General features: G+C 38.6%; 1 protein-coding gene across 1 annotated transcript; it reads right to left on the bottom strand.

The window, feature by feature from the left end:
• Positions 1-5,135: 5,135 nt before the first annotated feature.
• On the bottom strand, positions 5,136-8,729 carry LOC148812777 (uncharacterized). The gene is made up of 2 exons (XM_088908478.1): positions 8,357-8,729; positions 5,136-6,133 (listed from the first exon to the last, which is right to left on the bottom strand). The coding sequence occupies exons 1-2, from the start codon at positions 8,727-8,729 to the stop codon at positions 5,136-5,138; spliced, it is 1,371 nt and encodes a 456-aa protein (XP_088764604.1).
• Between the last annotated feature and the right edge of the window lie 4,085 nt (positions 8,730-12,814).

The following is a 12,814-nucleotide window of genomic DNA, read 5'->3' as shown; positions in this document are numbered from 1 at the left end:
TATTCGTAGCTGTATTACAGGTAATGCATGTACAGCCTGAGAAAAAGTTTGATGAAAGGTGTCGCTCTATACTACTGACGTTTTAGCCTTCTCTCAGCTTTTTAAAGACTGTCATAAATGAGATGTAATCAATTTACTCAAGAAGTAATAAATTTCAGTTTGAAGTCTGTTTCTGTTGATTCAGAGACTCCCTCTCTGAAGAAGTTTGCCGTCACCCTGCGAGGGAGAAGAGCCATCAATCACCGAGGCAACCACTGAAACAATTAACATTAAACACGTGAAATGCGAGATGTTGTGATTTTTTTTCCCACTTAAGGCTTCTATCGTTTCTACTCTAACGAGAAAGACCTCTTTATTAGAAGTGAGATTTGAACAAACATCTCCAGGGTGAACTGCAACCTAAACGCCTTAGATCACCAGCCATCTTGCCTGTGGTTCTTATAATGAATTATATATTTTATTTATTTCTCCTCGTTGATAAGAAAAAAAGTGAAATCATGTAATTAGAGAAATGTCTTTTTTTTCATGGGGAAAACTAGCACGAGCAAATGTAAAGTTTAGAGCAGTGCTCAATAAAATCGATCAGAAACCGAAAGTGCTTCTTATGCGGATCAGTATATTCCAATACCGCTGGTTCTGCAGAATAAGAAAAGCCGAACTCCTAACATTGTGTTGCCATTAAGGCTGCTTAGTTAAAAAAATATATATCATCGTTACAAATTATACGCTGAGCTGTTTTATGTATCCTGGCACCTCTTTCCTTCCTACTTTGCAGTGAGCACAATTCTTTCAGTTCTTCTCTTGTATTTTCCTTGCTATTTTACTGTCCCTTTCCCCCATGTGGCGATGGATCCACAATCGAAACCGTTTTCACCATGTGTTTCTGCAGCTGCAGTCTGTATGAGAAGAAGGAGGTATACAGCTCCAGTGGCGCAATCGGTCGTGGTACTTATACAGCAGTACACAGCAGAGTTATGCTGAGGTTGTGAATTCAAACCTCACCTGGAGCAGTGTGGTCTGTGTCTTTAGCTACTGAAAGCAACTGACGAGTTTAGGTGCTGGAGAGGAGGTTTAAATAAATTTGAAAGAAACAAGTAAAGGTTTATTCTGTATCACACCCAAAGAAGACTCCACTGCTGAAACATTGTTTCTCATTTTTGTTTCAGCATGGAATAAGTAGTTGCAAGAAAATCAGCCCCCTGAATAGTTCATAAGATGAAAAGTTCAATATTCTACTGACTGGGCAATTCACGTCTACTCAGTTTCTTTCTGAAACAGCATTTTTCAAGAAATAATTACAATTTTGTGAAATTTGAAATACAATCTTAATGCAGATTATTTTTTTCCCCAAAAACTGTAAATGGAGAAAACTGACCTGTTGGAGTCTCTGTGGTACAATTGCTTAGTGCAGTCAGGTGGGGACTAAAATGATAGTAAGGTGCTGGTTGAAGCACAACCAGGCATGCCTTTCTCACTGATCCAACATGAACATCATCTAGGGAAAAAAGGGCATGTAATGCTTAAAACATTATTGACCTTATTGATAATTGGAGGGAATACAAATGCTTTGCATTTATCGAATTACAGCACATAACAACTGAGTACCTGTGTCGATAGCAATGGGCAATTTCCAATAATGACCATCATCATCTACTTCAAGTAAAATAAGATTCACACATAGAGTTTTATCTTGGATTGGAGGGTGGGAGAATTCATTTATACTCCCGTTGCATCTTGAGCTAAACTATTTTAAAAATATGAACAGATTTGTTCAAGACACTTGTAATCACCTTAAAGAGAGTTTTCATGAAGATGTACGTTGGCTAGCTCTCCACTGTTAATTGGTGGGACTTTTGAAGAAACTGTTCTCATACAACCAACATACAAATTACACATCTTAATAAACATGAAGGGAAATCCGTGTTGTGAATAACATAAAACTGTCACTACAGTCCTTGAGTCTGGCACCTAAGACCACTCAGCCATCCTGACAAACAGTGGAGGCTGGTGTATTGAATGCACCCACTACTTTGTCGAAGGATTATTAACAACTACTGATAGTTCTTTTCTTCTTATTACAGAGATTTCTCCATTGCAAGACAATTGACAATATAGATTAAGTAAAGTCTTGGTAAACAAAACAGGCACGGAGAGGGTTTGAACCCATCAACTTCAGTTTATGAGATCAACGCCTTACCACTTGACCACCGCACCTTCAAGTGAACAGCTTCCAATCAAGGCTAAAATGTTTTTAAAATTCAGAACAAAAAACTATAAACCTTTAAGTACAAATTGCAAGAAGAGGAGGAGTAAAACACGCTCAAATGTGATTATTATTGTTGTTCAAATTATTTTTTTCTGAATCTGGTTTACATCGCCTGGAGGCAGCGATAACAAAAGAAGTGATTCTTAAGAAGGAGATACGCAGTATTCTAATTGTAGAATGCAGATCTGTGCAGCAATCGTACTGGATTTGACTGGGATTCTGAAATACTTCTTGCAAAAGTATTCAGACTTTGTTGATCCTATAATAAAAAACAGACCTGAAACTCCCTAGCTTCCAATCTCTGATGTTACTGTCCTTAAACTCGGACGTGATGTGCAGATGTGCAGTGTCCCTTTACTCTCGTGTTTTCAAATCAATCTCCATTTTTGAGCGTAGTTCAAGTGGAACTGGCCTGACTGCAGAGGAAAGTACGGAATGATAAAATGTTTCTACAATTCTACAATTTACAAATTGTGGGTTCAAGTCCCACCAACATCCCGTGTCATTTTGATTCAACCTTTTGAAATCCTCTAGGGATTGGCGTTGATCAAGTCAAATAGAGGACTTCTTCAGAGTCAACAATCGAAAATGAACCCGAGGACACAAGGGAGGAATTAGCACCAGACCTGGTCAAGCAAGTAATTGCATTACTCCTGTCCTGTAGTCCTTGCTCTTGCTTCATGTTGACTTCAAAATTCTCATGCTTAGCTATAAGGCTCTGCATGGCTTGGCACCTCAGTACCAGTTTGAGCTATTATTGCCCTCCTCCCCACCTCACAACCTCCGCTCTTCTAACTTCCAGCCTTTGAGAACCTAATTAGTAAAACTGAAAGAACCATCTCCATAGGTGTTGGTAGTGCACGAGGAGGAGCTGTGACAATAGAAGAGGAGGAGTGAGAATGGAACGGATGGAAACCCGTTTTCTTGTAGTAATCTGGAAAAAATGAAAATAAAAGCCGAAACCCGAAAAAATAATAATAGCCATAAGAGGAAATGGCTTCTAGCAGCATGCAAGCACCCCTTGTTCATATAGTTGTGACCGTCCCCATATATCTCATGGGAGACCGGGGTTCCATTTCCCGACAAGGAGACTGTTAGCTTTTCTCCCATCAGATTTCAATCTTTCATGCAGTGTGAGAAAGCGTACATAATTTTCCTTTTCTGTCATTTTCTGATGGCTATTTCAAAAACTCCTAAATGCTTTTAGAACATCTACCAATGTATCTGATTATTTTTTTTCCCAAACAAGTTCATTATTGATCATAACAATCTCCAAAGAACAAAGAATGTGCCGAAGATGTGAGGCGTTAAATCTTGAATCAGCTACACGGGTATCTGTTCTGTGGTGGTCAAGATATATTTGTACGAGAAACCAGGAGGAATCACTTCACTCCTATGAACTTTTATAATCTATCTTCTTTGTGGAGTGAATGTTGTATTTGAGAGAAAAGCAAAGATGCTCACTAAGGTAGGGATGACCAAGAGGTCTGGCTATGCAGGAACTGCAAATCATATTCGTACGAGGTCATCAGAAAATAATGCTTAATAATGTTTAATTGCATTTAGTTTATGTGGCTGTTAAAGTGTATATATATTGCGGGTCCTGTCTGGTTTAAAAAAAATTGCATTGAAAAAAAACTGTTAAAAAACATAAAAATATGGATTAGTAATGGTGCCAAAATAGATTTTCTCATTAAGAGAGATTCATATAATATCTCTGTTTCCTCATTATTTATCCATTATTGCATACGTATTTCTTGTATTTGATATTTATTCTCTCTGGGGGTAAATAAAATGTAGATTGTGCAACAAAGACTTTGAGCTTTTTGGTAGATATTAATCAGATGTGGGACTTTTTTTCTTAAGAGTTACAGTTAAGGAACCTAATCTGTTTTATACACATTTCTTGCTCAAAATGTAAAATGTAAGTTAAAAGCTGTCACACAATTACAAGCCTATCCAATGAGAACAGTCTTAATTGGAAATTAAACAGGACTAAACTTAACATTCCAAGACCAAACAGAAATAAAGAAATCAATTTAGACTTAATTTATTTTAAAACTGAATAAAACTAAAAACTTTATACATTTTATTATACACATAAAGTAAATGGCATGATTAAAACTAATTCTGTTCTAATCAACCATAAGTAAGGGTAATAACAGTCAAAATTTAGTTGACTAGACTAAATCAAAAGTGGGTGACTACAAAGAGACTATAACAAATAGACATTTTAGGAACAAGTAAAGGTTTATTCTGAAAAGTGAAGAAAAAAAACACAATGTGTCAGCTGTGGAAGCTTTAACGAATGTCACATGCTAACGCAGCTACCTACTTCAACGAATAGAGATTTCAGTGGAAAACTGGTGACTAAATTGGTGTGTTTTTAAGTCGCCTGACTGGATAAAACACTTCCCATACTAACTGTAGCTTAATGAACTAACTCGCTCCTGTGTGACTGCATTGGTGGATTCTGAAGGTCTCCTGTGTGAGTATGCTGGTTGGCTTTTAAGGTATTTGAATCACTAAAACCCTTTCCACACTGACTGCAGCTGAAAGGTATCCCTCCTGTGAAATTAAGGGTAGTCTGGTGGCTCTGTGGTTAAGGATCTATGTCTGTGGGTGGAAGACTGCCAGTTCAAATTCCTCAATTGACAGAGGAAGACTACTCTGTTGGACCCCTGAACAAAGCCCTTAATCCTGATTGCTCCAGGCATGCTGTACAAAGAGCTGATCCTGTGCTCTGACACCAAGCTTCTCTCCCTATCTGCAGGCCTCATGGTGAGCATGTTGTGAAAAGACAAATACCTAATACAAGAAATTGTATATGGCCAATAAAGTGATCTTATTTTATGCGCTGGTGAGCTCTTCAGTCATTAAAACTCTTCCCACTCTGACTGCAGCTGAACGGTCTCTCTCCTGTGTGAATATGCTGGTGTGTTTTTAAGTGACCTGACTGACTAAAACTCCTACCACACTGACTGCAGCTGAATGGTCTCTCTCCTGCATGAATACGCTGATGTGTTTTTAAGTGACCTGACTGACTAAAACTCCTACCACACTGACTGCAGCTGAATGGTCTCTCTCCTGTGTGAATGCGCTGGTGGGTTTTTAAGGTACCTGACTGACTAAAACTCTTCCCACACTGACTGCAGCTGAATGGTCTCTCTCCTGTGTGAATGTGCTGGTGTCTTTTTAAGAGGCATGAGTGACTAAAACTCTTCCCACACTGACTGCAGCTGAAAGGTCTCTCTCCTGTTTGAAGGTGCTGGTTGGGTTTTGATTTGCTAGACTGACAGAAACGCTGCTCCTCCCTGTGCCATAATGGCAGTTTGTCCACTCCTTCTGAGCAAGGCCTTGAGTGATTCTTCCTCATCCTCTGATCGTGCTGTGGTCTCTTATTCTGCAAATGCTCCATGGAATGGTCTTGCTCTGTGTGCTGAAACTGAGATTTGTTTTCTCCATCGTGTCCTTCAGTGTGCTGGTCAGCAGTGTGAATCAACTGGGGCTCCATGTCCTGCTCTGTAACATTAAACTCACTCAGTTCTTCTTTGAGTTCATGTACAGTGATGCAGTAAAGTTCATTACAATGTTCTGCAATATTCTTGGTATCCAGATGATTAATCTTCTCCGTTAATATTAAGAGTCCAGGTGTCTCACACTCAGGTTCTATCTTCATCATGGGCACAGAGTCCAGATCCTCGACACTCTGTCTGCTCTCTGTGTGCTGCTCACTGAGTGTTTCTTTCCCTTCTGCAACAGTGAGCTCTGTCTCCTGCATCAGATTGGAGCCCCACTCCTCCTCACTGTGCTGCTGTTCAAGAGGAGCCCTTTCCCCAGCATCAGGGAGAGCACTGGCCTCTGAGCCTGTAAACACAGGACAAGAAAACAAGACCTTTATAATAATAATAATAATAATAATAATAAACTTCTCAAAGTGCTCTACATAATGCCAACAACAACAACAAAAAAAACACAATATAAGCATGATGGGAATACACTGTTTGAGGAGACAGCAGATTGTGGTACAAAATACAGTAGGAGCAGATGGGTAAAGAACAGGTAAATAAAGGCTCTTCTAAAGAAGAAAGTTTTGAGTCTGGATTTAAAGGAGTTTAGAGAAGGTGACTCTCTGATATCCTTGGGGATAGAGTTCCAGAGTTTAGGGCATAACAGAAGGGCCTTTCATTCATAGAGTGTAGATGGACTGGGGGACAGATAGGAGACCAGAAACAGAAGAGAGATGGCTGTGAGGTGGGGAGTAAAGCGATAATAACTCAGACAGGTACTGAGGTGCCAAGCCAAGCAGAGCCTTATAGGTGAGCAATAGGAATTTTAAGTTGACACGAAACTTAACAGGAAGCCAGTGCAAGGACTCCAGGATAGGAGTAATGTGAACACTTGTACTAGACCTGGTCAGGATTCTGGCTGCCAAATTTTGGACATACTGGAGTTTGTTCAATGTGGATTTAGAAACCCCAGAGAGCAGAGCGTTATAGTGGTCGATTTGGAAGAAGAAAAAACTTTTCAGCCACAGTTAACGATAATATAGGGTGTAGTTGAGCAATATTTCTGAGGCGAAAGAAAGAAGTTTTGACAATATGTTGCACACGTTGGTCAAATGTCAAGCCTGAGTCAAATATCATCCCCAAGTTTTTCCAATTTAGACTGAAGCTCAAGTACAGAACCATCTACAGATAGGGTTACAGGACTGGCTTTACAAAGTTGATGGGGGGGTTCCAATAAGCATGACTTCAGTCTTGTCACAGTTTAGATAAAGGAAATTTTGAGTCATCCTAGTTTTTATGTCAGAGATGTAATTAGATAGAAAAGAGACAGCTACATCAGTGTCAGGTTTGGTATGGATGTATATTTGAGTATAATCAGCATAATAATGATAGCTGAGGCCATGTGATCTAGTATTTAGCCCTGAACTTTAATACGAGCTTAGAGTAGCGCTCAAAAGGAAGTACTATCCACGCAAAAAGTAGCTTACATTTTAAACTTGAGATAGCAAAGATATTATTTAGTAGCATGTAATTTAAGTTTTAAAAACTCATTTTCCAAACTTGATATACATCAAAGATTCAAACACATTTAATCTCTTTTAACACAGATAACGTGAAAAGGGATTAAAAATACAGCAGACAAGTACTTTACGTAACATTTTTACACAAATTCATGTATAGCCATTTAGTGGTGAACAAAAAAATTCAAATACTGTAAATAAAAATGTAAAGAATGTGGGAAACATAAAAAATTCAACTCTTATACACCATGCAGCTGAGTTCCTCTTTGGGAACTAGTCACTAGTTATCATGCAGCATCACCATCGATATGACAAGTACAAAGAGGAAAGGCAAGTCAAGAGAAGTTAAGCTGTATCACACTTTTTATTATACTTTAAACTACATACATGCATGTACTAGTACACTCCCAATCGATTTGGGTTGTTTAAGCAGAGGGGAATAAGTGGGTATAAAGGGGTGTTCTGATTATAGGCGATTTTATAAATACAAGCTATGTTAGAAACCTAACTACCATGAAAAAGTAAGTCTACTGTAATAATATCACAAGTACATTACATTTACACTAACAGTGCACTGAAAGAAAGAGAGGGGTTGATCCAAACACACTGACTGGACACTCCAGTACATTAACACTGCACTGAGAGAGAGGGAGGTTAATTACACACACTGACTGGACACTACAGTACATTAAGACTGCATTGAGATTAGTTAATACAGACACAGGCCCTGGAGGACTGCAATACTTAAACCAATTAAAATTATTTTGTATACACAATCATTAGCATACATATAATAATATAAACCAATAAAACGTAAAAACAATATATATATATACACATAAGTCTTCTTTCTTAATTACGTTGTATTATTATCTGATTCAGTGAAACACTGTAACCGGACAAAACAGTTCAGTTTCCAGTTAAGAATCCCGTTGTTACATCACGCAAGTCTTTCCCACTTCACTCTGCGTCTCTGCACTATATTCTCACCAGTGAGGAAGTTAAAGACACTGTTTTTAAACTCACACACACCCTGACTACATACAAGTCACCCCACTGACCTGAGAGCTGCAGTTTCGTGTCCATTTCTTCCTTTATTCCTGCAGGGACTTCACAGGGAAGCGTCTGGGTACCCTGATCTCCTCCTGCTCCCGACTCCTTCTCCCACAGCTGCAATCTCCACTTCAGGCTCTCGTTTTCCTTCTTCAGCTGCGCCATTTCACTCCCGACACTCTCCTCCACACACTGTGTGATTTTAAACACGGCCCGTCTTACCAGTATCTGGGAGATGCTGCGGAGTTTGTTTTCAATCTCATCCTCAGAGTCAGACATCCTGCTTCGAAACACTCGTGAAACTTCATACACGATCGATTTGAGCAAAACCTCCATGAAAACGTAAAGCTCAGTTTCCAGATTGAACAGTAAAATTGTCATATTTAACCAAAGTTGATCACAAATACAGAGAGAGTGCTATGCGGATACTGAAATGACAAACACTAAGACTCCTACGCACCTACGGGTCTATATGATTGCAAGGGTTTGAATTCATACTTGAAGCAGGAACAGGAACTGAGCAATCACTCCTCCTACATCCTGCCACATGACGCACTTCCTTAGTGATTGTTGCTATGCACTTCACGTGAAGGACTTTCAGTATGTTGTATCTTGTTGAATATACAATGGAAAATAATGTAGCATTGTTTACAAATATATGTACATAAAATATACACATCTATATATATACACACATACAAATATATATATGTTGTATTTTCATATATTTCCAGATCCTTCGCCTGTATTGAAATAAATAACAGTACTTAAACGTGTATTGAAATAACGGGATCAAACTTTTAATGTAATGGATTCATATCTAAACAATGTCTGCTAATAGACGGTAATGTGAACAATTCCTGTTGCCAATTGGTTTGATATCTCCAAGACATCCAAGAGATCAGGTATTGAAAATCATTTTTTAAACAGAAAATGTGAAATGGAAAGTAGGTCAAAAGCCTTCTGATAATCTAAGTACACCATTCTACATGTTCTGTGCATCCATTAGTTCTATGGGCTTTATGGCATGTAATTAGTTAGACAAATTATATTTCTGATTACAATAGATAGTTTTATATCTCTATTCATAATAAAGGTTGGTTTTATTATAATTTATGATTTCTATAATTTATAGTAATCCTTTGTTTCATTTTTCAGAAAAAAGACTGCAATGTTGATAGAATAAAAAAAAAAAGTCCCTAAAAGACTGTGATTTGAATGAAGCATTTTTTGTCCACATTTAACATTTTGCAGCTCTCTGACAAACCAGCAGCATTCTGACAGAAAGAGCACTTGTAAACTCATTGTCTCAGTTATCCAGAGGAGCAGAGTGACTGAGAGGTCAGAGCTGTTAGCTGGTATTGTCAGTGTGAGAACAGCTCTCCAGCTCCGTCTCATTGACCTCACACCACCTGAGTGCTGAAGCTCTTTCTCTCCTGCTCGTCTCCTCTCCACTCCCGTCTTTTGTTCTTTTGTTTGATTTATCAGCTGTCCCTCATACATGAAGGAGGCACCAAAGCCAAAACATTGTGTCTCTTTTCTTTTCACTATGGAATAAACCTTTACCTGCTCCTGTCTCATTCACTCTCTTTTTCACCTTGTCTGCAGTCTCACCTCCTGCTGCTCCATTGTCTGCAGTTTCTGTCCAGAGTTTCACCTCCTGCTGCTCCATTGTCAGAATGAATGGTGAGTCACAGGACTGTTCTCACCTGTTAACACCCAGTAACATTTCTGCCCAGGTGGCAATTTAAATACCTGATTCTGTATTTTAATGTGTCTGTTTTGTGTTTAATGTCTTCATCCTGCTCTTTTTGTAATGAAATTGTTGTACTTGAAGTTGTAAAACTCAAACCTTGGTTTACCATGAGATTTTAATGTGATTTTCTTGATTTCGTGTTCATCTGCATTTGATATGTTTATATTTCACTATATTTACTCATAATCATGTGTACTCATACATACTCCATGTAGATAATGTAAACGAAATCTCATGTCACAGTAAAGGCTCACACAGAGAGAATTCTTGAAGAATAAAATCACACTACACAACTTTGGATCATCACGTCCAAGTTTAGTGACAGCAACATTAGAGATTTTAAGCTAAGAAGTTTCAGATCACCTTTTTATTAAAAGTTCAAGCAACTTCGAATAACTTTGCAAGGAACATTTCAAAATCTCAATCAAATCCAGTACAATCCCAATGGATTAATCTGAATTTACTCCCTGCGATCCCGACAAGTTGGGAAACAATTTTATGGTTCTTATGGTAAGAAAAATAACACAAGACCACACAGATTCTTTAATGCTTACATCATAATGTTATTAGACTAGGACACCGATGTGAATATGTGTTTGGGTTTCGATTCGCCGATTCTTGTTGAAGAATTGATGATTTACGATTAAAGAATCAGTAGTGTCGGAAAGCAGGAGCTCTGTTTCTCAGCGATCTTGAAGGCATGTCTATGTAGAGCACAGTGTGAAGATCTGTACTAAAGAACACCAAGTGCTTAATGTGGCATCTTTTACCATTGCAACTTTTCATCTCAGGTGTACTTTTAGAAGGCATAGAAAGAACAGTTGTGTTGACACTCTCATCACACAGCAGAGTGGCGCATCTGACGCGTGCTGGGCCCATAACCCAGAAGATAATGCAGCAAAACCCTTCTCTTCTATGGATGTTTTATGGAAGACTTAAGCACACCATCTGGTCAATGTAGTATAAGAAAAAAAACATAAACAAAGTCTCTTTGTATAAGTCCCGTTCTAAGTTTCTTGCTTTTGTGAGCAAACTTACCCAGATCTGCAATATTTTAAAATATATGGAATAATTAATTGGAAATAACTAAATTATCGACAATATCCAGTTATATACTTGAACAGACAAAAAAAAAATGATTATGATATTACATATACCCACATACTTCATATCCTACATATTAACATACTGACCAGAATAATTAAAAAGCTTTGATTCTGAACCCCTGCAGTTAGTGTTAATTAGAAAAACAACAGTGCTGCAACCTGAGCACAAGTTCAGCTGCTCTCCAGCTTTGTTCCGCACGGTTTTTCATTGCAATTGAGCTCAGAGCTGGAGATGATCTCCAGACAGTATGGTTAACACCTGGTTAACTAGTCCGCAGCTGTGTGCTCCATTCAAAAGTTTGTTCCAATTGACCCAATGTGTGGTTCTATAGCTGTCAGGTGCAGTTCCCTTACATAAAGGACATTTATTACTGAGGAGCCCGATTGACAAGCCAGGCAGGAGTCAGATCTACAATTTTCTGATCCGCATGATTCTGAACACTTGATTCAGGCCCCTTTATAGCTCTCTCTGTTCAAGATAAAAATAAAAAGGTTCAGTGCGTAGCAAAGAATCACCAATAAATTGAATGTGGAAGTTAAGTCCTGTTCTAAGTTTCCTGCTTTTGAGAGCAAACTTACCCAGATCTGCAATATTTTAAAATATATGCCGTTGTTGAGTTGGAAATAACTAAATTAAAATATCGATTTCCAGTTATATACTTGAACGAGACAGAAAAAATAACAATTATGACCTACATATTAACACATTGATCAGAATAATTGAAAGGTTTTGATTCAGAACCCCTGCAGTTAGTGTTGATTAGAAAAAAACAACAGTGCTGAAACCTGAGCATAAATTCAGCTGCTCTCCAGGTTTGTTCCACGTGGTTTTTCGTTGCAATTGAGCTCAGAGCTGGAGATGATCTCTAGATAGAACCGTGTTAACTAGTCCGCAGCTGTCTGCTCCTTTCGAAAGTTTGTTGCAATTGACCCAATGTGTGGTTCTATAGCTCTCAGGTGCAGTTCACTTACACAGAGGACATTTATTACTGAGGAGCCTGATAGGTTTAAAAGCAACACGAGTCAAGCAGGAGATGAACCTACAATCTTCTGATCCATTGTGTTACTGCCCTTCCTCTCACATTGCTGAACTGCACCAGAGTGAGCTCAGCGCTGTAGTACCATCTATAATATATGGGGTGGTGCGGTGGCTAGGGATCTGTGCCTGTGGCTGGAAAGTTGCCAGTTCGTGTCTCGTGGCCAGCAGAGAAATCCTCTTAATGTTAGATGCAAGACAATCAGATGTCAGGAGAATCTTAAAGCTACTGAAGCAGGAGTAGCAGTAACCGCAATGAGGTGGGTAAAGTTGGGCATTTCTCATTTTCTTCTGTACAGCCACCGTGTCAGAATGCACTGCTTGGGATATGAAGGGAATTACGGCTTCAGATTGTTTTTACTGAGCTCTGCATTGTTTTATTCATACTGCCTACATGCTTTGAATTGCTGACATTTTCTGCATGCATTTCTTTTTCAGGTTTCATTAAATTCCTCACATTGGAGCCAACACTTAAATATTTCACTAGGGGTCGCATAATACATGGTGCAAACCTTATTTACTGTGGAATGCTGTGGCACATGAAGCTGTTTTATTCAGTGGGGAGGTT

This window comes from Atractosteus spatula (assembly GCF_055471065.1).
Source record: "Atractosteus spatula isolate fAtrSpa1 chromosome 10 unlocalized genomic scaffold, fAtrSpa1.hap1 SUPER_10_unloc_16, whole genome shotgun sequence".
In the NCBI taxonomy this organism is placed as follows: Eukaryota; Metazoa; Chordata; class Actinopteri; order Semionotiformes; family Lepisosteidae; genus Atractosteus; species Atractosteus spatula.
The sequence above is the reverse complement of the archived record's forward strand: the minus strand, read 5'-3'. Positions and strand labels throughout refer to the sequence as shown.